At 42.8% G+C, this 27,102-nt stretch overlaps 1 protein-coding gene and 1 long non-coding RNA gene across 2 annotated transcripts; both read right to left on the bottom strand.

Moving 5' to 3' along the window:
- Window positions 1-303: 303 nt before the first annotated feature.
- LOC140875942 (uncharacterized) lies at window positions 304-26,935 on the bottom strand. Its single transcript, XM_073279778.1, has 2 exons — window positions 25,799-26,935; window positions 304-713 (listed from the first exon to the last, which is right to left on the bottom strand). Exons 1-2 carry the CDS (start codon window positions 26,889-26,891, stop codon window positions 658-660), a joined length of 1,149 nt encoding a protein of 382 aa, XP_073135879.1. The 5' UTR covers window positions 26,892-26,935; the 3' UTR covers window positions 304-657.
- LOC140875943 (uncharacterized) lies at window positions 21,398-22,019 on the bottom strand. Its single transcript, XR_012148617.1, has 3 exons — window positions 21,790-22,019; window positions 21,563-21,698; window positions 21,398-21,453 (listed from the first exon to the last, which is right to left on the bottom strand). It is a non-coding gene; the product is annotated as an uncharacterized lncRNA (long non-coding RNA).
- Window positions 26,936-27,102: the final 167 nt, after the last annotated feature.

Here is a 27,102-nt window from a genome sequence, read left to right as displayed (position 1 = left end):
CATCCATGCGTACTAGTTGTGCTCGATCTCTCACTGACTTGTTCTTAAATATGAGTGGAATTAGAATAAATGATAGTCCTTAAAGACGAGAAAACATCATATTAAACAAGTTATGAGTTTGGATTTTGGACAATATACTCATATTATATACATTGGGTGGCAATGGACATCCACAAATAGTGCTCTCATTGGGTCATGATCAATGTCTCTCTCCTACACCTTAGACAATGTGTGAGGCCCGGTTACTCTAATTACATTTAATTATCATACAAACAAATAATTAGAAGTCAAAGCAGTGGAAAAACGATTTAAAATAAATTTTGGGCCTATAAAAATTTCGGCATGACCTCCCCGTAAGTAGGACATCCCAAAATACACAGACAACAGTTTATTTAAAATAACTAAAACTAGGACCTCAACAAACTTAAACATCACACAACCATGTGCCGGCCAGGCACGAAAACAAATTAAAACAGTTAACACATACCTGAGCCGACAAGGCTTGATAATAATTTAAAACATAGCAGGAACTCTCAAATACAACAAAAATACATCGGGGCATCTCCCCGGAGAATATAAAAATGACTCTAACATAATACATAATATAACTCCGATAATACATAATATAACTGGGAGACAAGACATGATCCAACCTCCTCAACGAGCTCCGCCAGCGGACCCTCCGCCTGGTGCTGAAAAGTCACTTGGGTAGCCTACCATGGTGCCAAACAGCAGCCACAGTAGCTGTAGTGACCCTGCATGGAATCACCTACTAACTGGTAACTAATAACATGCATTAAACTTAATACAGCAAAATACTTAACAGAGTAAAAACGTGCGGAAACATAATCCATAATTTACATATCAGCTTAGTAATATAATCCAGGCTTAAATCTGTAGTGATACAACCATATCGAAATTCTTAAACAGTAAACATTATACAGCTAATAAATCGAATCTTGCTGTATAATAAAATCCTCAAGGCTCCTGCTCCCTAGTCCTGCCTTGAACTACCAGCTCCGTCCATCCTGCGACCTGCCCCATAGAATAGGGTGTCCAAGATAACAACTAGGACGTGAGCGCTAACGCCCAGTACATAGACATGAGTAAACATATGTATATAATGCATGCAACATGATGACTGGTACAGGGTCATCTGAAAAGTCATGCTCAGAACCGGCGCCATATGAGTGCTGCCACCGCACGGATCAACCTCTGGGTGCAACCACACTCGTCTAGTACACCAGAGTAGACAGACATAAATGCCCCGCCGTCGCGGTACTCTCAGTGACAGACTATCGAGTATAGAGCTGAGCGGCTCTATAGTCAGGTATAACAAGAAATAGGCTCAACGTGTATATGCACATGACATATGGATATAGAAAGCGGTAAATCATATATCATGCCATATAATAATGCCAAATAAATGCAACATATAAACATGTATACTCGCTGGCAATCTCAGTCAATGTGTACGTACCTCTAGGCTAGTTCAAGTATAATAGGATCCTAGGTTCCAAGCCTATATTCAAAAGTTCACCGTATCACTACATAAATTCTATAAGCCTTAACTAAGCTAATAAGTACTCCCAAAACTTAAATAGATTCCCGGACCATACCTTCGTCCGTAGTTAGCCCTTTGGAGTCGCTAGTCCCGGATGACTATAACCACACCTTGGTTATTCCAGAACCTCTATTATAATCGATAGGGCCCTCAAGTGTATATCTCACACTATATAATTGAAGAAGGAAACGCGGGAATTCGTATTTCAAAACTGAAGCAAATGAGCCCTATTTATAGCCAAAATCTCGGCAACGATCGGAACCACCGATCTCGGGATCGGAGCTTCCGATTCCAGCTCATTCTGTGCATGTCCGACACGTCGGGATCGGAACCACCGTTCCGGGATCGGAACTTCCGATCAAACCCCCGATCAACACTTGTCAAAACTCACGGCTGAGTCATCGAGCATTGCTGGCTGGCTGAGATCGGAACCTCCGTTCCTGATCGGAACGTCCGATCTCCGTGCATCCGATCTGCTTCCGAAGTGGTCAGGATCGGAGCTTCCGAACTGGGATCGGAGCTTCCGATCTGGCCCGAAGTCAAAAGCCCAAATTCCTCTTCCGAAGTCCAATAACACTCCGAAATAGATCAATTACCAACCCTTAATCATGTTTAACATATTATTATCTTAAAATGGTTTCCGGGTTACTACATTCTCCCCACCTTTAGATATTTCGTCCGCGAAATAACATCTAAAGATAAATCAAGATAACAATATGAAACAACAAACCATGTCTTATTACAACAACGGTAATTACATCTTATATGGTAATCAAAAATACAAAGCAAACAACTCAGGATATTCTGCTCGCATACGACTCTCAGTTTCCCAAGTTGCTTCTTCAACGCCTCGGCGCTGCCACTGTATCATCACAAGTGGTATAGTCTTGTTCCGAAGAACTTTCTCCTTCCTGTCTAGGATACAGATTGGTCGTTCAACAAAAGACAGATCTGGCTCTAGCTGAATATCAGTAGATTGAATCACATGAGATTCATCAGCTATGTACTGTCGAAGCAACGACACATGAAAAACATTGTGTATACTGGAAAGAGATGGCGGTAAAGCCAAACGATAAGCAACATCTCCGATCTTCTCCAGTATCTGGAAAGGCCCAATGTAACGAGGAGACAACTTGCCTTTCACACCGAATCTCATCACCTTTCTGAAAGGTGATACTCGCAGAAAAACATATTCACCAGGCTCAAACTGAAGTGGCCTGCGGTGAATATTCGCATAACTGGCTTGTCTATCTTGAGCAACTTTGATCCTATGCTTGATCAAATCTATCTTGTCTACAATCTGCTGCACCAATTCAGGATCCTCGACTTGCCGTTCCCCGACTTCATCCCAGAATAACGGAGTACGACACCGTCGACCATACAATGCCTCGAAAGGTGCCATATCAATACTACGATGATAACTGTTATTGTAGGCAAATTCAATCAAAGGTAACTGATCTTGCCAAGATAAACCAAAATCCATGACAGAAGAACGTAGCATATCCTCCAGCGTACGAATAGTGCGCTCTGACTGCCCGTTAGTCTCCGGATGATACGCCGTGCTCAAACTCAGAGTGGTACCCAACGCCTGCTGAAAACTACCCCAAAAACGTGAAGTAAATCGCGGATCTCTATCACTGACAATACTCACTGGAATCCCATGTAATCGCACAACCTCCTGGATATATAAGCGTGCCATGCGATCATAAGAATATTACCGGTTATAAGGAATAAAGTGTGCTGATTTCGTCAAACGGTCAACGACAACCCAGATAGCATCACACTGACGTGAAGTCATAGGCAAGTGGGTAACAAAATCCATAGTCACGTGCTCCCACTTCCATTCGGGAATCTCAAGATTCTGCAGTAATCCACCTGGTCGTCGATGTTCAGCCTTGACCTGTTGACAAACCAAACATCTCGAAACAAACTGATAAACACTTCGCTTCATCCCCTTCCACCAGAATCTAGTTCGCAAGTCCTTATACATTTTCATACTTCCAGGATGAACTGATAATCGACTCCTGTGAGCTTGAGATAGAATATCATTCCTGAGTTCCGCAACATTAGGTACAACCACTCTATTGGATAGGTACAATAAACCATCTGCCTGAAAATGGAATCCAGATGTATTAATTCCATTGGCTAGACGTGCCAATCGCTGAGTCTTAACATCAGATATCTGAGCATCTCTGATCCGAGAATACAATGCTGGCTCAGATAGAATAGTATACAAACGAATCCCATTCCTCCTTTTCTTGTGCTTGAGAAAAACTCAATGAACAGCACTCTTGAATCATATGAGATATTTCATTAGTCTGAAGTGCAGACAGTCTCACCTGCCGACTCAAGGCATCAGTAGTAAGATTAGCAGAACCTGGATGATATTTGATTTCACAATCATAATCCTTCAGGAGATCCATCCAGCGTCTCTGTCGCATATTCAACTCTGCCTGAGTGAATAAATACTTCAAACTCTTGTGATCCGTAAATATCTCAAATTTCTCGCCATAAAGATAATGTCTCCAAATCTTGAGCGCAAATACAATGGCGGCTAACTCGAGATCATGCACTGGATAATTACTCTCATGCAACTTCAACTATCGAGAAGCATAGGCAATAACATGTCCATGCTGTGTCAAAACACATCCTAACCCCTGACCAGAGGCATCAGTATAGACAACATAACCTCCTGATCCAGAAGGTAGAGCTAGCACAGGTGCAGTAGTAAGACGTCTACGCAGCTCGTGAAATGACTCCTCACAATCCGAGGACCAAATGAAGGCAACATCTTTCCGAGTAAGCTGAGTCAAAGGCCTGGCCAACTGTGAAAAATTCGCGATGAACCGACGGTAATATCCCGCTAGACCCAAGAAACTACGAATCTCAGCAACCGTCGTCGGTCGAGACCAGTTCAGCACTGCCTCTATCTTACTAGGATCAACAGATATCCCTTCATTAGAAATCACATGACCGAGAAATACTACCCGATCAAGCCAGAATTCACACTTACTTAATTTCGCATATAGCTGCTTATCTCGTAACGTCTGTAGAACAATCCTCAAATGCTGTGCATGCTCATCCTTGTCATGAGAATAAACAAGAATATCATCTATAAAGACGATGACAAATCTATCTAGATAATCTCGAAATATCTGATTCATCAGATTCATAAAGACTGCCGGTGCATTCGTCAAACCGAATGGCATCACCAGAAACTCATAATGCCCGTATCTGGTCCTGAAAGCAGTCGTAGATATATCTGAGTCTCGTACCCGCATCTGATGGTATCCAGATCTCAGATCTATCTTCGAATAAACAGAAGTACCCTGTAGTTGATCGAACAGATCATCAATCCGCGGCAAAGGATACTTATTCTTGATGGTGACACGATTCAAATGCCTGTAATCAATACATAATCGCATCGATCCATCCTTCTTCTTGACAAACAAAACAGGTGCTCCCCACGGAGAAACACTCGGACGAATATATCCCTTGTCAAGCAGATCCTGTAACTGCCGTTTCAATTCCCTCATCTCTGACAGTGCCAGACGATAAGGTGCTCGGGATATAGGCGTAGTTCCTGGTACTAAATCAATACCAAATTCAACCTCTCGAACCGGAGGAAAACCAGGAATCTCATCAGGGAATACGTCAGGAAACTCGCTGACAACCGGTAGCTGAGCAATACCCGTACTACTCATGGACATATCAACTGCATAGATGAGGTAGCCCTCCCCACCTGACTCCAAGACATGACATGCCTTCAGAGCCGAAACAAGTGGCATCGGAGGTCGCGCACCCTCACCATAAAAGTACCAGCTATCACCCTCAACGGGATGAAACTGTACCAGACGCTGATAACAATCCACAGTAGCGTGATACAAAGTCAGCATATCTATTCCCAAAATACAGTCAAAATCCGTCATCGCTAATATCATCAAATTAGCCGATAACACATTACCCTCAAACTCCAGAAGGCAACCCATCACTAGACGCTTAGTTATTATCTCTTGCTCCAACGAAGTAGATACAACTAAATCCATATCTAATGATACGTAAGGTAATCTATGTCTCTTAACAAAGCGACTAGAAATAAAGGAATGCGATGCTCCAGTATCAATTAATACAAGTGCAGGAATACCACATAACAAGAAGTTACCTGCCAACATGCGATCGCTTCCCTCAGTAGCCTGCTCCTGAGACAGAGCAAACACCTGCCCTTGAGTCTGGGGACGATAACCAGAAGAACTCTGTGGTGCTGGCTGCTGACGTGGAAAAGTAGAAGCTTGAGATCCAACTTGTGATCCCGATCCACTAGCAGAACCCATACGCTGAGGACAATCTCTCCGCAGATGTCCCTGCTGACCACAAATATAACACGCCCCAGTCGCTCTCCGACATGAAGCTGCAGGATGCTTCCCACCACAGTGGCTACAAAACTCCTCCTTCTTCTTCTTCTTCCCAAAGCGGAAAGTACCTCGTGAACCACGAGAACCAGACGAAGTAGTAGGAGTAGAAGAAGACGTAGGTACAGATGGCACAACAGATTGAGCTCGAGGCTCAAAAGATCCACTAGGCTGTGCTGGCATCATCAACTGTGCACGCCTGTTGCTAGTCTCCACAAGATGGCAACGGTTCACCAAAGTCTCATAAGATACCGGTTCATCACAGACGACAATCTGAGAGTAGATATCTTGGTTCAGTCCTTGCAGAAAGATATCATATTTCGACGCATCACTCTCATTGATATGAGGACTGAAAGGTAGCAGATCAAGAAATCGCTGCTGATACTGATCAATAGTCATTGATCCTTGCCTCAGAGTAAGCAACTCCATAGATCGTGCTTGGCGAACAGCCGGAGGAAAATACAATTTCTGAAACTCCCGACAGAAATCCCCCCAAGTCACCTGTCCTCTCTCAGTACGTGCCTGAGCAACCTTGGCATCCCACCAAAAACGTGCTCTATCCTCTAGAACGAATTCTAGAACTTCCAATTTCTGCTCCTCAGTACACTCAAAAGCTCGGAACGTGCTCTCAAGTTTAGACATCCAGCTTCTAGCTTGTTCAGGATTCTCGCCTCCCACTAAGGGTTTCGGTCCTACCTGCATAAACTTATTAATAGAGTAGCGACGTCGACCCTCATGAGGACGATGTTGATCATCATGATGATGATGGCGACGATGATGATGACCACTTCCCTGGCCAACACTACCGTGACTCTCGTCAGCCATATCCTGAAAAGAATTGCACATTAAAATCCCAAATGCGCAAGAATTACTCAAGACTAAACTAAATCCCAAGTACTAATCCCAAAATCTATGCATGCTCTGATACCAAAAATGTAGTGACCCTGCATGGAATCACCTACTAACTGGCAACTAATAACATGCATTAAACTTAATACAGCAAAATACTTAACAGAGTAAAAACGTGCGGAAACATAATCCATAATTTACATATCAGCTTAGTAATATAATCCAGACTTAAATCTGTAGTGATACAACCATATCGAAATTCTTAAACAGTAAACATTATACAGCTAATAAATCAAATCTTGCTGTATAATAAAATCCTCAAGGCTCCTGCTCCCTAGTCCTGCCTTGAACTACCAGCTCCGTCCATCCTGCGACCTGCCCCATAGAATAGGGTGTCCAAGATAACAACTAGGACGTGAGCGCTAACGCCCAGTACATAGACATGAGTAAACATATGTATATAATGCATGCAACATGATGACTGGTACAGGGTCATCTGAAAAGTCATGCTCAGAACCGGCGCCATATGAGTGCTGCCACCGCACGGATCAACCTCTGGGTGCAACCACACTCGTCTAGTACACCAGAGTAGACAGACATAAATGCCCCCGCCGTCGCGGTACTCTCAGTGACAGACTATCGAGTATAGAGCTGAGCGGCTCTATAGTCAGGTATAACAAGAAATAGGCTCAACGTGTATATGCACATGACATATGGATATAGAAAGCGGTAAATCATATATCATGCCATATAATAATGCCAAATAAATGCAACATATAAACATGTATACTCGCTGGCAATCTCAGTCAATGTGTACGTACCTCTAGGCTAGTTCAAGTATAATAGGATCCTAGGTTCCAAGCCTATATTCAAAAGTTCACCGTATCACTACATAAATTCTATAAGCCTTAACTAAGCTAATAAGTACTCCCAAAACTTAAATAGATTCCCGGACCATACCTTCGTCCGTAGTTAGCCCTTTGGAGTCGCTAGTCCCGGATGACTATAACCACACCTTGGTTATTCCAGAACCTCTATTATAATCGATAGGGCCCTCAAGTGTATATCTCACACTATATAACTGAAGAAGGAAACGCGGGAATTCGTATTTCAAAACTGAAGCAAATGAGCCCTATTTATAGCCAAAATCTCGGCAACGATCGGAACCACCGATCTCGGGATCGGAGCTTCCGATTCCAGCTCATTCTGTGCATGTCCGACACGTCGGGATCGGAACCACCGTTCCGGGATCGGAACTTCCGATCAAACCCCCGATCAACACTTGTCAAAACTCACGGCTGAGTCATCGAGCATTGCTGGCTGGCTGAGATCGGAACCTCCGTTCCTGATCGGAACGTCCGATCTCCGTGCATCCGATCTGCTTCCGAAGTGGTCAGGATCGGAGCTTCCGAACTGGGATCGGAGCTTCCGATCTGGCCCGAAGTCAAAAGCCCAAATTCCTCTTCCGAAGTCCAATAACACTCCGAAATAGATCAATTACCAACCCTTAATCATGTTTAACATATTATTATCTTAAAATGGTTTCCGGGTTACTACATTCTCCCCACCTTTAGATATTTCGTCCGCGAAATAACATCTAAAGATAAATCAAGATAACAATATGAAACAACAAACCATGTCTTATTACAACAACGGTAATTACATCTTATATGGTAATCAAAAATACAAAGCAAACAACTCAGGATATTCTGCTCGCATACGACTCTCAGTTTCCCAAGTTGCTTCTTCAACGCCTCGGCGCTGCCACTGTATCATCACAAGTGGTATAGTCTTGTTCCGAAGAACTTTCTCCTTCCTGTCTAGGATACAGATTGGTCGTTCAACAAAAGACAGATCTGGCTCTAGCTGAATATCAGTAGATTGAATCACATGAGATTCATCAGCTATGTACTGTCGAAGCAACGACACATGAAAAACATTGTGTATACTGGAAAGAGATGGCGGTAAAGCCAAACGATAAGCAACATCTCCGATCTTCTCCAGTATCTGGAAAGGCCCAATGTAACGAGGAGACAACTTGCCTTTCACACCGAATCTCATCACCTTTCTGAAAGGTGATACTCGCAGAAAAACATATTCACCAGGCTCAAACTGAAGTGGCCTGCGGTGAATATTCGCATAACTGGCTTGTCTATCTTGAGCAACTTTGATCCTATGCTTGATCAAATCTATCTTGTCTACAATCTGCTGCACCAATTCAGGATCCTCGACTTGCCGTTCCCCGACTTCATCCCAGAATAACGGAGTACGACACCGTCGACCATACAATGCCTCGAAAGGTGCCATATCAATACTACGATGATAACTGTTATTGTAGGCAAATTCAATCAAAGGTAACTGATCTTGCCAAGATAAACCAAAATCCATGACAGAAGAACGTAGCATATCCTCCAGCGTACGAATAGTGCGCTCTGACTGCCCGTTAGTCTCCGGATGATACGCCGTGCTCAAACTCAGAGTGGTACCCAACGCCTGCTGAAAACTACCCCAAAAACGTGAAGTAAATCGCGGATCTCTATCACTGACAATACTCACTGGAATCCCATGTAATCGCACAACCTCCTGGATATATAAGCGTGCCATGCGATCATAAGAATATTACCGGTTATAAGGAATAAAGTGTGCTGATTTCGTCAAACGGTCAACGACAACCCAGATAGCATCACACTGACGTGAAGTCATAGGCAAGTGGGTAACAAAATCCATAGTCACGTGCTCCCACTTCCATTCGGGAATCTCAAGATTCTGCAGTAATCCACCTGGTCGTCGATGTTCAGCCTTGACCTGTTGACAAACCAAACATCTCGAAACAAACTGATAAACACTTCGCTTCATCCCCTTCCACCAGAATCTAGTTCGCAAGTCCTTATACATTTTCATACTTCCAGGATGAACTGATAATCGACTCCTGTGAGCTTGAGATAGAATATCATTCCTGAGTTCCGCAACATTAGGTACAACCACTCTATTGGATAGGTACAATAAACCATCTGCCTGAAAATGGAATCCAGATGTATTAATTCCATTGGCTAGACGTGCCAATCGCTGAGTCTTAACATCAGATATCTGAGCATCTCTGATCCGAGAATACAATGCTGGCTCAGATAGAATAGTATACAAACGAATCCCATTCCTCCTTTTCTTGTGCTTGAGCGTAAAACTCAATGAACAGCACTCTTGAATCATATGAGATATTTCATTAGTCTGAAGTGCAGACAGTCTCACCTGCCGACTCAAGGAATCAGTAGTAAGATTAGCAGAACCTGGATGATATTTGATTTCACAATCATAATCCTTCAGGAGATCCATCCAGCGTCTCTGTCGCATATTCAACTCTGCCTGAGTGAATAAATACTTCAAACTCTTGTGATCCGTAAATATCTCAAATTTCTCGCCATAAAGATAATGTCTCCAAATCTTGAGCGCAAATACAATGGCGGCTAACTCGAGATCATGCACTGGATAATTACTCTCATGCAACTTCAACTATCGAGAAGCATAGGCAATAACATGTCCATGCTGTGTCAAAACACATCCTAACCCCTGACCAGAGGCATCAGTATAGACAACATAACCTCCTGATCCAGAAGGTAGAGCTAGCACAGGTGCAGTAGTAAGACGTCTACGCAGCTCGTGAAATGACTCCTCACAATCCGAGGACCAAATGAAGGCAACATCTTTCCGAGTAAGCTGAGTCAAAGGCCTGGCCAACTGTGAAAAATTCGCGATGAACCGACGGTAATATCCCGCTAGACCCAAGAAACTACGAATCTCAGAAACCGTCGTCGGTCGAGACCAGTTCAGCACTGCCTCTATCTTACTAGGATCAACAGATATCCCTTCATTAGAAATCACATGACCGAGAAATACTACCCGATCAAGCCAGAATTCACACTTACTTAATTTCGCATATAGCTGCTTATCTCGTAACGTCTGTAGAACAATCCTCAAATGCTGTGCATGCTCATCCTTGTCATGAGAATAAACAAGAATATCATCTATAAAGACGATGACAAATCTATCCAGATAATCTCGAAATATCTGATTCATCAGATTCATAAAGACTGCCGGTGCATTCGTCAAACCGAATGGCATCACCAGAAACTCATAATGCCCGTATCTGGTCCTGAAAGCAGTCGTAGATATATCTGAGTCTCGTACCCGCATCTGATGGTATCCAGATCTCAGATCTATCTTCGAATAAACAGAAGTACCCTGTAGTTGATCGAACAGATCATCAATCCGCGGCAAAGGATACTTATTCTTGATGGTGACACGATTCAAATGCCTGTAATCAATACATAATCGCATCGATCCATCCTTCTTCTTGACAAACAAAACAGGTGCTCCCCACGGAGAAACACTCGGACGAATATATCCCTTGTCAAGCAGATCCTGTAACTGCCGTTTCAATTCCCTCATCTCTGACAGTGCCAGACGATAAGGTGCTCGGGATATAGGCGTAGTTCCTGGTACTAAATCAATACCAAATTCAATCTCTCGAACCGGAGGAAAACCAGGAATCTCATCAGGGAATACGTCAGGAAACTCGCTGACAACCGGTAGCTGAGCAATACCCGTACTACTCATGGACATATCAACTGCATAGATGAGGTAGCCCTCCCCACCTGACTCCAAGACATGACATGCCTTCAGAGCCGAAACAAGTGGCATCGGAGGTCGCGCACCCTCACCATAAAAGTACCAGCTATCACCCTCAACGGGATGAAACTGTACCAGACGCTGATAACAATCCACAGTAGCGTGATACAAAGTCAGCATATCTATTCCCAAGATACAGTCAAAATCCGTCATCGCTAATATCATCAAATTAGCCGATAACACATTACCCTCAAACTCCAGAAGGCAACCCATCACTAGACGCTTAGTTATTATCTCTTGCTCCAACGAAGTAGATACAACTAAATCCATATCTAATGATACGTAAGGTAATCTATGTCTCTTAACAAAGCGACTAGAAATAAAGGAATGCGATGCTCCAGTATCAATTAATACAAGTGCAGGAATACCACATAACAAGAAGTTACCTGCCAACATGCGATCGCTTCCCTCAGTAGCCTGCTCCTGAGACAGAGCAAACACCTGCCCTTGAGTCTGGGGACGATAACCAGAAGAACTCTGTGGTGCTGGCTGCTGACGTGGAAAAGTAGAAGCTTGAGATCCAACTTGTGATCCCGATCCACTAGCAGAACCCATACGCTGAGGACAATCTCTCCGCAGATGTCCCTGCTGACCACAAATATAACACGCCCCAGTCGCTCTCCGACATGAAGCTGCAGGATGCTTCCCACCACAGTGGCTACAAAACTCCTCCTTCTTCTTCTTCTTCCCAAAGCAGAAAGTACCTCGTGAACCACAAGAACCAGACGAAGTAGTAGGAGTAGAAGAAGACGTAGGTACAGATGGCACAACAGATTGAGCTCGAGGCTCAAAAGATCCACTAGGCTGTGCTGGCATCATCAACTGTGCACGCCTGTTGCTAGTCTCCACAAGATGGCAACGGTTCACCAAAGTCTCATAAGATACCGGTTCATCACAGACGACAATCTGAGAGTAGATATCTTGGTTCAGTCCTTGCAGAAAGATATCATATTTCGACGCATCACTCTCATTGATATGAGGACTGAAAGGTAGCAGATCAAGAAATCGCTGCTGATACTGATCAATAGTCATTGATCCTTGCCTCAGAGTAAGCAACTCCATAGATCGTGCTTGGCGAACAGCCGGAGGAAAATACAATTTCTGAAACTCCCGACAGAAATCCCCCCAAGTCACCTGTCCTCTCTCAGTACGTGCCTGAGCAACCTTGGCATCCCACCAAAAACGTGCTCTATCCTCTAGAACGAATTCTAGAACTTCCAATTTCTGCTCCTCAGTACACTCAAAAGCTCGGAACGTGCTCTCAAGTTTAGACATCCAGCTTCTAGCTTGTTCAGGATTCTCGCCTCCCACTAAGGGTTTCGGTCCTACCTGCATAAACTTATTAATAGAGTAGCGACGTCGACCCTCATGAGGACGATGTTGATCATCATGATGATGATGGCGACGATGATGATGACCACTTCCCTGGCCAACACTACCGTGACTCTCGTCAGCCATATCCTGAAAAGAATTGCACATTAAAATCCCAAATGCGCAAGAATTACTCAAGACTAAACTAAATCCCAAGTACTAATCCCAAAATCTATGCATGCTCTGATACCAAAAATGTAGTGACCCTGCATGGAATCACCTACTAACTGGCAACTAATAACATGCATTAAACTTAATACAGCAAAATACTTAACAGAGTAAAAACGTGCGGAAACATAATCCATAATTTACATATCAGCTTAGTAATATAATCCAGACTTAAATCTGTAGTGATACAACCATATCGAAATTCTTAAACAGTAAACATTATACAGCTAATAAATCAAATCTTGCTGTATAATAAAATCCTCAAGGCTCCTGCTCCCTAGTCCTGCCTTGAACTACCAGCTCCGTCCATCCTGCGACCTGCCCCATAGAATAGGGTGTCCAAGATAACAACTAGGACGTGAGCGCTAACGCCCAGTACATAGACATGAGTAAACATATGTATATAATGCATGCAACATGATGACTGGTACAGGGTCATCTGAAAAGTCATGCTCAGAACCGGCGCCATATGAGTGCTGCCACCGCACGGATCAACCTCTGGGTGCAACCACACTCGTCTAGTACACCAGAGTAGACAGACATAAATGCCCCCGCCGTCGCGGTACTCTCAGTGACAGACTATCGAGTATAGAGCTGAGCGGCTCTATAGTCAGGTATAACAAGAAATAGGCTCAACGTGTATATGCACATGACATATGGATATAGAAAGCGGTAAATCATATATCATGCCATATAATAATGCCAAATAAATGCAACATATAAACATGTATACTCGCTGGCAATCTCAGTCAATGTGTACGTACCTCTAGGCTAGTTCAAGTATAATAGGATCCTAGGTTCCAAGCCTATATTCAAAAGTTCACCGTATCACTACATAAATTCTATAAGCCTTAACTAAGCTAATAAGTACTCCCAAAACTTAAATAGATTCCCGGACCATACCTTCGTCCGTAGTTAGCCCTTTGGAGTCGCTAGTCCCGGATGACTATAACCACACCTTGGTTATTCCAGAACCTCTATTATAATCGATAGGGCCCTCAAGTGTATATCTCACACTATATAACTGAAGAAGGAAACGCGGGAATTCGTATTTCAAAACTGAAGCAAATGAGCCCTATTTATAGCCAAAATCTCGGCAACGATCGGAACCACCGATCTCGGGATCGGAGCTTCCGATTCCAGCTCATTCTGTGCATGTCCGACACGTCGGGATCGGAACCACCGTTCCGGGATCGGAACTTCCGATCAAACCCCCGATCAACACTTGTCAAAACTCACGGCTGAGTCATCGAGCATTGCTGGCTGGCTGAGATCGGAACCTCCGTTCCTGATCGGAACGTCCGATCTCCGTGCATCCGATCTGCTTCCGAAGTGGTCAGGATCGGAGCTTCCGAACTGGGATCGGAGCTTCCGATCTGGCCCGAAGTCAAAAGCCCAAATTCCTCTTCCGAAGTCCAATAACACTCCGAAATAGATCAATTACCAACCCTTAATCATGTTTAACATATTATTATCTTAAAATGGTTTCCGGGTTACTACATTCTCCCCACCTTTAGATATTTCGTCCGCGAAATAACATCTAAAGATAAATCAAGATAACAATATGAAACAACAAACCATGTCTTATTACAACAACGGTAATTACATCTTATATGGTAATCAAAAATACAAAGCAAACAACTCAGGATATTCTGCTCGCATACGACTCTCAGTTTCCCAAGTTGCTTCTTCAACGCCTCGGCGCTGCCACTGTATCATCACAAGTGGTATAGTCTTGTTCCGAAGAACTTTCTCCTTCCTGTCTAGGATACAGATTGGTCGTTCAACAAAAGACAGATCTGGCTCTAGCTGAATATCAGTAGATTGAATCACATGAGATTCATCAGCTATGTACTGTCGAAGCAACGACACATGAAAAACATTGTGTATACTGGAAAGAGATGGCGGTAAAGCCAAACGATAAGCAACATCTCCGATCTTCTCCAGTATCTGGAAAGGCCCAATGTAACGAGGAGACAACTTGCCTTTCACACCGAATCTCATCACCTTTCTGAAAGGTGATACTCGCAGAAAAACATATTCACCAGGCTCAAACTGAAGTGGCCTGCGGTGAATATTCGCATAACTGGCTTGTCTATCTTGAGCAACTTTGATCCTATGCTTGATCAAATCTATCTTGTCTACAATCTGCTGCACCAATTCAGGATCCTCGACTTGCCGTTCCCCGACTTCATCCCAGAATAACGGAGTACGACACCGTCGACCATACAATGCCTCGAAAGGTGCCATATCAATACTACGATGATAACTGTTATTGTAGGCAAATTCAATCAAAGGTAACTGATCTTGCCAAGATAAACCAAAATCCATGACAGAAGAACGTAGCATATCCTCCAGCGTACGAATAGTGCGCTCTGACTGCCCGTTAGTCTCCGGATGATACGCCGTGCTCAAACTCAGAGTGGTACCCAACGCCTGCTGAAAACTACCCCAAAAACGTGAAGTAAATCGCGGATCTCTATCACTGACAATACTCACTGGAATCCCATGTAATCGCACAACCTCCTGGATATATAAGCGTGCCATGCGATCATAAGAATATTACCGGTTATAAGGAATAAAGTGTGCTGATTTCGTCAAACGGTCAACGACAACCCAGATAGCATCACACTGACGTGAAGTCATAGGCAAGTGGGTAACAAAATCCATAGTCACGTGCTCCCACTTCCATTCGGGAATCTCAAGATTCTGCAGTAATCCACCTGGTCGTCGATGTTCAGCCTTGACCTGTTGACAAACCAAACATCTCGAAACAAACTGATAAACACTTCGCTTCATCCCCTTCCACCAGAATCTAGTTCGCAAGTCCTTATACATTTTCATACTTCCAGGATGAACTGATAATCGACTCCTGTGAGCTTGAGATAGAATATCATTCCTGAGTTCCGCAACATTAGGTACAACCACTCTATTGGATAGGTACAATAAACCATCTGCCTGAAAATGGAATCCAGATGTATTAATTCCATTGGCTAGACGTGCCAATCGCTGAGTCTTAACATCAGATATCTGAGCATCTCTGATCCGAGAATACAATGCTGGCTCAGATAGAATAGTATACAAACGAATCCCATTCCTCCTTTTCTTGTGCTTGAGCGTAAAACTCAATGAACAGCACTCTTGAATCATATGAGATATTTCATTAGTCTGAAGTGCAGACAGTCTCACCTGCCGACTCAAGGCATCAGTAGTAAGATTAGCAGAACCTGGATGATATTTGATTTCACAATCATAATCCTTCAGGAGATCCATCCAGCGTCTCTGTCGCATATTCAACTCTGCCTGAGTGAATAAATACTTCAAACTCTTGTGATCCGTAAATATCTCAAATTTCTCGCCATAAAGATAATGTCTCCAAATCTTGAGCGCAAATACAATGGCGGCTAACTCGAGATCATGCACTGGATAATTACTCTCATGCAACTTCAACTATCGAGAAGCATAGGCAATAACATGTCCATGCTGTGTCAAAACACATCCTAACCCCTGACCAGAGGCATCAGTATAGACAACATAACCTCCTGATCCAGAAGGTAGAGCTAGCACAGGTGCAGTAGTAAGACGTCTACGCAGCTCGTGAAATGACTCCTCACAATCCGAGGACCAAATGAAGGCAACATCTTTCCGAGTAAGCTGAGTCAAAGGCCTGGCCAACTGTGAAAAATTCGCGATGAATCGACGGTAATATCCCGCTAGACCCAAGAAACTACGAATCTCAGCAACCGTCGTCGGTCGAGACCAGTTCAGCACTGCCTCTATCTTACTAGGATCAACAGATATCCCTTCATTAGAAATCACATGACCGAGAAATACTACCCGATCAAGCCAGAATTCACACTTACTTAATTTCGCATATAGCTGCTTATCTCGTAACGTCTGTAGAACAATCCTCAAATGCTGTGCATGCTCATCCTTGTCATGAGAATAAACAAGAATATCATCTATAAAGACGATGACAAATCTATCCAGATAATCTCGAAATATCTGATTCATCAGATTCATAAAGACTGCCGGTGCATTCGTCAAACCGAATGGCATCACCAGAAACTCATAATGCCCGTATCTGGTCCTGAAAGCAGTCGTAGATATATCTGAGTCTCGTACCCGCATCTGATGGTATCCAGATCTCAGATCTATCTTCGAATAAACAGAAGTACCCTGTAGTTGATCGAACAGATCATCAATCCGCGGCAAAGGATACTTATTCTTGATGGTGACACGATTCAAATGCCTGTAATCAATACATAATCGCATCGATCCATCCTTCTTCTTGACAAACAAAACAGGTGCTCCCCACGGAGAAACACTCGGACGAATATATCCCTTGTCAAGCAGATCCTGTAACTGCCGTTTCAATTCCCTCATCTCTGACAGTGCCAGACGATAAGGTGCTCGGGATATAGGCGTAGTTCCTGGTACTAAATCAATACCAAATTCAATCTCTCGAACCGGAGGAAAACCAGGAATCTCATCAGGGAATACGTCAGGAAACTCGCTGACAACCGGTAGCTGAGCAATACCCGTACTACTCATGGACATATCAACTGCATAGATGAGGTAGCCCTCCCCACCTGACTCCAAGACATGACATGCCTTCAGAGCCGAAACAAGTGGCATCGGAGGTCGCGCACCCTCACCATAAAAGTACCAGCTATCACCCTCAACGGGATGAAACTGTACCAGACGCTGATAACAATCCACAGTAGCGTGATACAAAGTCAGCATATCTATTCCCAAGATACAGTCAAAATCCGTCATCGCTAATATCATCAAATTAGCCGATAACACATTACCCTCAAACTCCAGAAGGCAACCCATCACTAGACGCTTAGTTATTATCTCTTGCTCCAACGAAGTAGATACAACTAAATCCATATCTAATGATACGTAAGGTAATCTATGTCTCTTAACAAAGCGACTAGAAATAAAGGAATGCGATGCTCCAGTATCAATTAATACAAGTGCAGGAATACCACATAACAAGAAGTTACCTGCCAACATGCGATCGCTTCCCTCAGTAGCCTGCTCCTGAGACAGAGCAAACACCTGCCCTTGAGTCTGGGGACGATAACCAGAAGAACTCTGTGGTGCTGGCTGCTGACGTGGAAAAGTAGAAGCTTGAGATCCAACTTGTGATCCCGATCCACTAGCAGAACCCATACGCTGAGGACAATCTCTCCGCAGATGTCCCTGCTGACCACAAATATAACACGCCCCAGTCGCTCTCCGACATGAAGCTGCAGGATGCTTCCCACCACAGTGGCTACAAAACTCCTCCTTCTTCTTCTTCTTCCCAAAGCGGAAAGTACCTCGTGAACCACGAGAACCAGACGAAGTAGTAGGAGTAGAAGAAGACGTAGGTACAGATGGCACAACAGATTGAGCTCGAGGCTCAAAAGATCCACTAGGCTGTGCTGGCATCATCAACTGTGCACGCCTGTTGCTAGTCTCCACAAGATGGCAACGGTTCACCAAAGTCTCATAAGATACCGGTTCATCACAGACGACAATCTGAGAGTAGATATCTTGGTTCAGTCCTTGCAGAAAGATATCATATTTCGACGCATCACTCTCATTGATATGAGGACTGAAAGGTAGCAGATCAAGAAATCGCTGCTGATACTGATCAATAGTCATTGATCCTTGCCTCAGAGTAAGCAACTCCATAGATCGTGCTTGGCGAACAGCCGGAGGAAAATACAATTTCTGAAACTCCCGACAGAAATCCCCCAAGTCACCTGTCCTCTCTCAGTACGTGCCTGAGCAACCTTGGCATCCCACCAAAAACGTGCTCTATCCTCTAGAACGAATTCTAGAACTTCCAATTTCTGCTCCTCAGTACACTCAAAAGCTCGGAACGTGCTCTCAAGTTTAGACATCCAGCTTCTAGCTTGTTCAGGATTCTCGCCTCCCACTAAGGGTTTCGGTCCTACCTGCATAAACTTATTAATAGAGTAGCGACGTCGACCCTCATGAGGACGATGTTGATCATCATGATGATGATGGCGACGATGATGATGACCACTTCCCTGGCCAACACTACCGTGACTCTCGTCAGCCATATCCTGAAAAGAATTGCACATTAAAATCCCAAATGCGCAAGAATTACTCAAGACTAAACTAAATCCCAAGTACTAATCCCAAAATCTATGCATGCTCTGATACCAAAAATGTAGTGACCCTGCATGGAATCACCTACTAACTGGCAACTAATAACATGCATTAAACTTAATACAGCAAAATACTTAACAGAGTAAAAACGTGCGGAAACATAATCCATAATTTACATATCAGCTTAGTAATATAATCCAGACTTAAATCTGTAGTGATACAACCATATCGAAATTCTTAAACAGTAAACATTATACAGCTAATAAATCAAATCTTGCTGTATAATAAAATCCTCAAGGCTCCTGCTCCCTAGTCCTGCCTTGAACTACCAGCTCCGTCCATCCTGCGACCTGCCCCATAGAATAGGGTGTCCAAGATAACAACTAGGACGTGAGCGCTAACGCCCAGTACATAGACATGAGTAAACATATGTATATAATGCATGCAACATGATGACTGGTACAGGGTCATCTGAAAAGTCATGCTCAGAACCGGCGCCATATGAGTGCTGCCACCGCACGGATCAACCTCTGGGTGCAACCACACTCGTCTAGTACACCAGAGTAGACAGACATAAATGCCCCCGCCGTCGCGGTACTCTCAGTGACAGACTATCGAGTATAGAGCTGAGCGGCTCTATAGTCAGGTATAACAAGAAATAGGCTCAACGTGTATATGCACATGACATATGGATATAGAAAGCGGTAAATCATATATCATGCCATATAATAATGCCAAATAAATGCAACATATAAACATGTATACTCGCTGGCAATCTCAGTCAATGTGTACGTACCTCTAGGCTAGTTCAAGTATAATAGGATCCTAGGTTCCAAGCCTATATTCAAAAGTTCACCGTATCACTACATAAATTCTATAAGCCTTAACTAAGCTAATAAGTACTCCCAAAACTTAAATAGATTCCCGGACCATACCTTCGTCCGTAGTTAGCCCTTTGGAGTCGCTAGTCCCGGATGACTATAACCACACCTTGGTTATTCCAGAACCTCTATTATAATCGATAGGGCCCTCAAGTGTATATCTCACACTATATAACTGAAGAAGGAAACGCGGGAATTCGTATTTCAAAACTGAAGCAAATGAGCCCTATTTATAGCCAAAATCTCGGCAACGATCGGAACCACCGATCTCGGGATCGGAGCTTCCGATTCCAGCTCATTCTGTGCATGTCCGACACGTCGGGATCGGAACCACCGTTCCGGGATCGGAACTTCCGATCGAACCCCCGATCAACACTTGTCAAAACTCACGGCTGAGTCATCGAGCATTGCTGGCTGGCTGAGATCGGAACCTCCGTTCCTGATCGGAACGTCCGATCTCCGTGCATCCGATCTGCTTCCGAAGTGGTCAGGATCGGAGCTTCCGAACTGGGATCGGAGCTTCCGATCTGGCCCGAAGTCAAAAGCCCAAATTCCTCTTCCGAAGTCCAATAACACTCCGAAATAGATCAATTACCAACCCTTAATCATGTTTAACATATTATTATCTTAAAATGGTTTCCGGGTTACTACAGTAGCCCCCCAGAATTAACTGAGGTTAGGATTTTGGTATGAAACAGTTAGGCAACAACAACAAAACATATAAACTATGCATAAACACATTATAAAATGTAGTATGTAATGCATGAACTGGGCTCAAAGTAAACGGGATAACAGGAGCCAACAAATGGTACGATAACAACTGGAACAATGCTCGAGCTAGAACACAGGGGAGCTACATCGTCATGTAACTAAACCGCCCTGTCAAGTATGCGAGGTATGTCGTGCTGGGTGAAATTAAACACCCACGACTCGGCCTCCATACAGCTGATAACGATACAACAGATAGGCACAATAACGAACAACATACGATGTCAAGATTCCAAGTGCATATCACACAGAAAATGCATCAAGGAATAGACAATCATAATTTCGGTCTCAGGGATACTAGGCATAAAAAGCCACCAGCTGATTCCCGAAATAACAATACGTGTGCCCAGAGTACAATACAACATGATAACGGGTAACAAGAATGATAGGGCTCAACGTGTGATGTAGTGAATATCATTCCCTATTCTAAATGCCACAAAATATATCAAATAATTTAACATATAAACAACGAGGCATTTAAATTCACATAATCCATATAGTTCACGTAATCAACATAATATCGGCAAAACAATATTTATATTTTTATCGTTGTATGTTACCAACCGTAACATACCTATACCAATTCAAACGAAGGTCCAAAGCTCAATCTAAAATCCCAAGTTTCGGCCTACAACACAATTTATATTCCATAATATATCAAAACAATGTCATTTAATCAACGAGATCAAATTAAATCGAAGCGGGTAAAAATTCCAAAGTCGGGCAGCCCACTTTACCTCAACAAAACTAGCTGGAAACTCACGCTCAAGGCTGGAAGAATGGATTAAAACATCACAACTCGAAGCTAAACTAGTTGGACCGGGACAGCCTTCGAGCTCGCCGGAAAACTCACCGGAAAAGGCTGGAAATGAACTGAATGAATAGGGGAAGGTTCAGCTATCTATAAGCTTCGAAATACAGCAGAATTACTGTCTAAAAGACTCTGAGATCGAAGCTTTCTTACCTGAAGAAACGCAGCAGAAAATAGCAGCACGTCTAGCTTCTGAAAGTAGCTCGATTCGGGCTCAAACGGGCATCAAATTCATCGATTCTTAGCTTGAATCGAAGCCACGGATGTAAGGAAGAAAACCCAACAAACGAATCGAATTTTGGACTCCGAATGAAGAAGTTATGAGCAGTTTACCGGAGCTGCTCCAAGGGTGACGGGAATGGAAGGATTTGGGGATGACTTCTCTTTTCTTTTTCTTTCCTTAGCTTTTGTCTGAAGCGTGGATATGTATATATGTAAGGGTGTGTGTGTCCTTTATTTTATTATTATTTGGGCAACTTGACACAGTTAAGATATTTCAACTCTCGTGTATTATTTTAGCTCTAATATGTATTTATATCGTTTAAATCTCGATATTCAAAAATATATATTTTTAATACACTTACTAATTTATTTGGCATAAATAATTATTTTAATTTAGCATCTCAATAATAATTCTAATTATGCCAAATTACCAGATAATTAACTTCTGGGTCTTACATTTCTCCACCACTAAAAACAAATTTCGTCCTCGAAATTTCAGTTTACACACATACATCTTAAACGCAATATACCCCACTTCAGTACTAGGAATCAAACAAATATGGATAAGAAGTTCTTATCTTCTCCTCTGTCTCCCAAGTAGATTCCTCTACCCCATGCCTCGACCACTGAACTCGAACTAGTGGTACAACTTTGTTGCGAAGAACTTTCTCCTTGCGATCCAAGACAGACATAGGATACTCAGTATAAGACAATGCTGGATCGAGTTCAACCTCATCAGGCTGAATGACATGAGACGGATCAGGCTCATACTTACGCAACATAGATACATGAAACACATCGTGGATTTCATCCAAAGATTGTGGCAACTCCAACCGATAAGCACAAGGCCCAATACGTTCAACAATTCTATAAGGACCAATGTATCGAGGTGACAACTTACCTCTCATACCAAAACGAACAACGCCTCTAAACGGTGAGATTTTTAGAAATACAAAATCATCAACTTGAAATTCCAAAGGTCGACGACGTTTATTCGCATAGCTTGTTTGTCGATCTTGGGCAGCTTTCATTCTTTGACGTATCAACTGAACTTTGTCATGCATTTCCTGAACAATCTCGGGTCCAGTCAATTGCTTTTCACCGAACTCATCCCAACAGAGCGGTGATCTACATCTGCGACCATACAAAGCTTCAAAAGGAGCCATGCCTATAGTCACTTGGAAACTGTTATTGTAAGAAAATTCCGCTAATGGTAAAGCTTCTTGCCAACTCTCTTTAAAATCCATAACTACAGCTCTAAGCAAATCCTCAAGAGTTTGGATTGTACGCTCAGTTTGACCATCGGTCTGAGGATGATATGCAGTACTCATCGCAAGTCGTGTACCCATTTATTTTTGGAAGCTAGTCCAAAACTTTGAAGTAAATCTAGGGTCACGATCCGAGACTATTGCAACTGGAACTCCATGCAGTCTCACTATATTCTCAATAAACAAACGAGCCATTTTCTTGTACGAGTAAGTCCTTTCATACGGAATAAAGTGAGCTGACTTGGACAATCTATCGACCACTACCCAAATGGCATCGAAGTGACGAGAAGTACGTGGCAAATGAGTGACAAAATCCATAGCCACATGTTCCCAGTTCCACTGAGGAACTTCAAGACTGTGTAGTAATCCTCCTGGTCTCATACGTTCTGCCTTGACTTGCTGACAGACCATACAACGAGATACAAACTCAGCTACATCCTTCTTCATGTTCTTCCACCAAAATTGAGGTCTGAGAATATGATACATTTTCTTGCCTCCTGGGTGAATGCTATAACGAGTGCAATGAGCTTCATTAAGGATGGCTGTGCGCAAGTCAGGAATATCTGGGACAACTAATCTTCCATTCAATCGAAGAGAGTCATCTAAATAAATTGAAAATCCAGATTGATGTCCTTGAGTCACTAAATCATAAGACTTCTGGATCTGATCATCCGACTTCTGGGCACCTTTAATAATCTGAATCAACTCAGGTTCAACAGAAATCTGAGAAACACAGATAGCATTCCCTTGAATCTGAAAATTCAAACCAGAAGTGCAGATATCCTCGTGCAACTTAGAAATATAGATTGAGGAGAGTTGAGCATCATTATCGACTTTACGACTCAAAGCATCAGCAATGACATTCACTTTTCCCGGCTGATATTGGATCTCACAATCATAATCTTTCAAAAGATCCATCCAACGTCTTTGTCTCATATTCAAATCAGATTGAGAAAATAAATATTTGAGACTCTTATGATCTGAATAAATTACGAATTGTTCTCCAAATAGATAATGTCTCCAGATTTTTAGAGCGAAGACAATAGCAGCCAATTCCAAATCATGGACAGGATACCTAGATTCGTGTGTCTTCAACTGACGAGAACCATAAGCCACTACTCGGCCATGTTGCATCAAGACACAACCTAATCCTCGAGACGAAGCATCGGTGCAAACAACAAATCCTCCAGAACCACTTGGAATTGTAAGTACTGGTGCAGAAGTCAATCTCTTCTTCAACTCAACAAAACTTGACTCACATTCATCAGACCAAATGAATTTCTGATTTTTCTGAGTCAACAAAGTGATAGGTTTAGCAATCTTTGAGAATCCTTCAATGAATCTACGATAATAACCAGCTAAACCCATAAAACTCCGAATCTCTGGCACATTTGAGGGTCTTGGCCAATTCAACACTGCTTCTACTTTACTTGGATCAACAGAAATACCATGTTCAGAGATAACATGGCCTAGAAAGACAACTCTGTCTAGCCAAAACTCACACTTGGACAACTTTGCATAAAATTGTTTCTTTTGAAGAATTCGAAGAATTAACCTCAAGTGCTTAGCGTGTTCTTCTTCAGACTTGGAATAAATAAGAATATCGTCGATGAAAACAATGACAAACTTATCGAGATATTTTCTGAATACACGATTCATCAAGTCCATGAAAATAGCAGGAGCATTAGTCAAACCAAAAGGCATAACTAAAAATTCAAAGTGTCCATGTCTAGTGCGAAATGCTGTTTTTGTAACATCTTGTTGTCTAACTCGTACTTGGTGATATCCAGAGCGAAGATCAATTTTGGAATACACCGCCGTACCTTGCAACTGATCAAACAAGTCATCAATTCTTGGAAGCGGATATTTGTTCTTGATGGTTGACTTATTCAATTGTCTGTAATCAATGCACATTCTCATCGTGCCATCTTTCTTTTTAACAAAAAGAACAGGAGCACCCCAAGGTGAAGAACTTGGGCGAATATAACCTTTACTCAACAATTCCTGTAACTGTTCTTTCAATTCTTTTAACTCAACAGGAGCTAATCGATACGGTGCTCGAGATATAGGTTCAGTTCCTGGCATCAGTTCTATACTGAACTCAACTTCTCGTTCTGGTGGAAAACCAGGAATTTCCTCAGGAAATACATCAGGAAATTCGCAAACAACAGGAATGTCAGATATTGACCGCTCACCTTGAGACAGATCGACAGCATAAACAAGAAAACCTTCATTTCCTGAGTCCAACAGACGAGTCATTTCGATAGAAGAGACTAAAGGAATCTTAGCTCGTGAACCTCGACCATAGAAATTCCATTTAGGAGCAAAACTAGGTCTAAATCGAACTATTCCTCTATAACAATCGACAGTGGCTTTATTAGAAGTTAGAACATCCATACCCACAATACAATCGAAATCATGCATAGGTAGGACTATAAGATTCAGGTACAACACATTATCAGCATAGAGCAACACCGCATTAAACACAACATTATCAGTTATGATCATTCTTCCCATTGGAGTAGCAACTGATAAATTTCCATTCATACTAGTGGTGCAAAGATCATGCGAAGCGACAAAGGCATGAGAGATAAACGAATGTGATGCTCCCGTATCAAAGAGTACTCGTGCTGTAAAACCACATAGAGTGCAATTACCAGTAATTACAGTACCTGGAGCTGCCTGTGCCTCGTCCTCTGTCAAGGCAAATACACGAACGGGTGGCTGATTTTGTTGACCACCTTGTCCTCTTGATTGCTGATGTGGCCTGCTCGACTGTTGAGAAGAGTGGGATGGTGCAGAAAATTTGCCACCAGGTGTTCCACTACCTGCCTGCACTGATTTTCCTGTCTGACTGGGGCAAACTCGAGCAAAGTGTCCTGGTCTGCCACAAACATTGCAAAGTCCTTGAACTCCCACACATTGATTGCTGAAATGTTTCCCACCGCAGTTATCACAATAAGGACCAGTGTAGCGTTGTCCACTCTGCTTTCCAGAACCTTCAGAACTAGTAGAACTAGAGCCAGATTTCTTGAATTGTTTCCCTTTTGGACGTAAAGATGAAGTACTAAAATGACTTGAAGATTGCTTGCCAGATTGGTGCTGGATAGGAGTCTTGTTTCCACCTCTCCTTCGAAAACTTGCCTCAGCCCTTTTTGCCAATTCCACAGCTTCGGGATAATTCATTGGCTTTCCAGTCGAGACAAATGGATGCAAGCGATCATCTAATCCTTCAGTGAAGCTTTCAACAATAGCTCCCTGACTAGCAGCAACATGAGGAGCATACTTCAACAGTTCGTAAAAAGTATCAGCATAGTCTTGTACCGACATATTTCCTTGTTTCAAATTATGGAATTCAGTTGATTTGGCACTATAGAACGATGGAGGACAATAACTTTCCCTGAACTTCAGCTTGAATACATCCCAAGACGGTGTTACTTTCTGAGATTCCAAAGTCATCAAGGTAGTAGCCCACCACATCTTAGCACGATCCTTCAACTGATGGAGTGCTAGCTTCAAACGTTGCGCCGATGGATATTCAATCAAATCAAAGAGGTCTTCAATCTCAGTAATCCAGATTTCAGCTTTTTCAGGTCCTTCATTACCAAAATAACGAGGTGGACGCATGGTATGGAAACGGGCAACTAACTCATCCATCCTAAGTTGTTCTAATCGTCCAGCAGCTTGGTTAACCTTAGTATTAACATCAATGCGAGGTCTCCCACGACCACGACCACGACTAGCATTATTACCACTTTCAGCCATTCTATAAAATATAAATCACAACAAAATTAGAATAAAAATAAACATATCACATAGGCACGTAAACATGTTGAAAAGTAGCAGCAACAAGCGCAAAAATCAACTTTAGTGTCTAGACTCGAGTGTCCTAGACTCTAGTTTGAGCATATCCCAGTTTATGCTCTGATACCATGATGTGAGGCCCGGTTACTCTAATTACATTTAATTATCATAC

This window comes from Henckelia pumila, chromosome 1 (assembly GCF_033568475.1).
Source record: "Henckelia pumila isolate YLH828 chromosome 1, ASM3356847v2, whole genome shotgun sequence".
Taxonomy (NCBI): Eukaryota; Viridiplantae; Streptophyta; class Magnoliopsida; order Lamiales; family Gesneriaceae; genus Henckelia; species Henckelia pumila.
The sequence above is the reverse complement of the archived record's forward strand: the minus strand, read 5'-3'. Positions and strand labels throughout refer to the sequence as shown.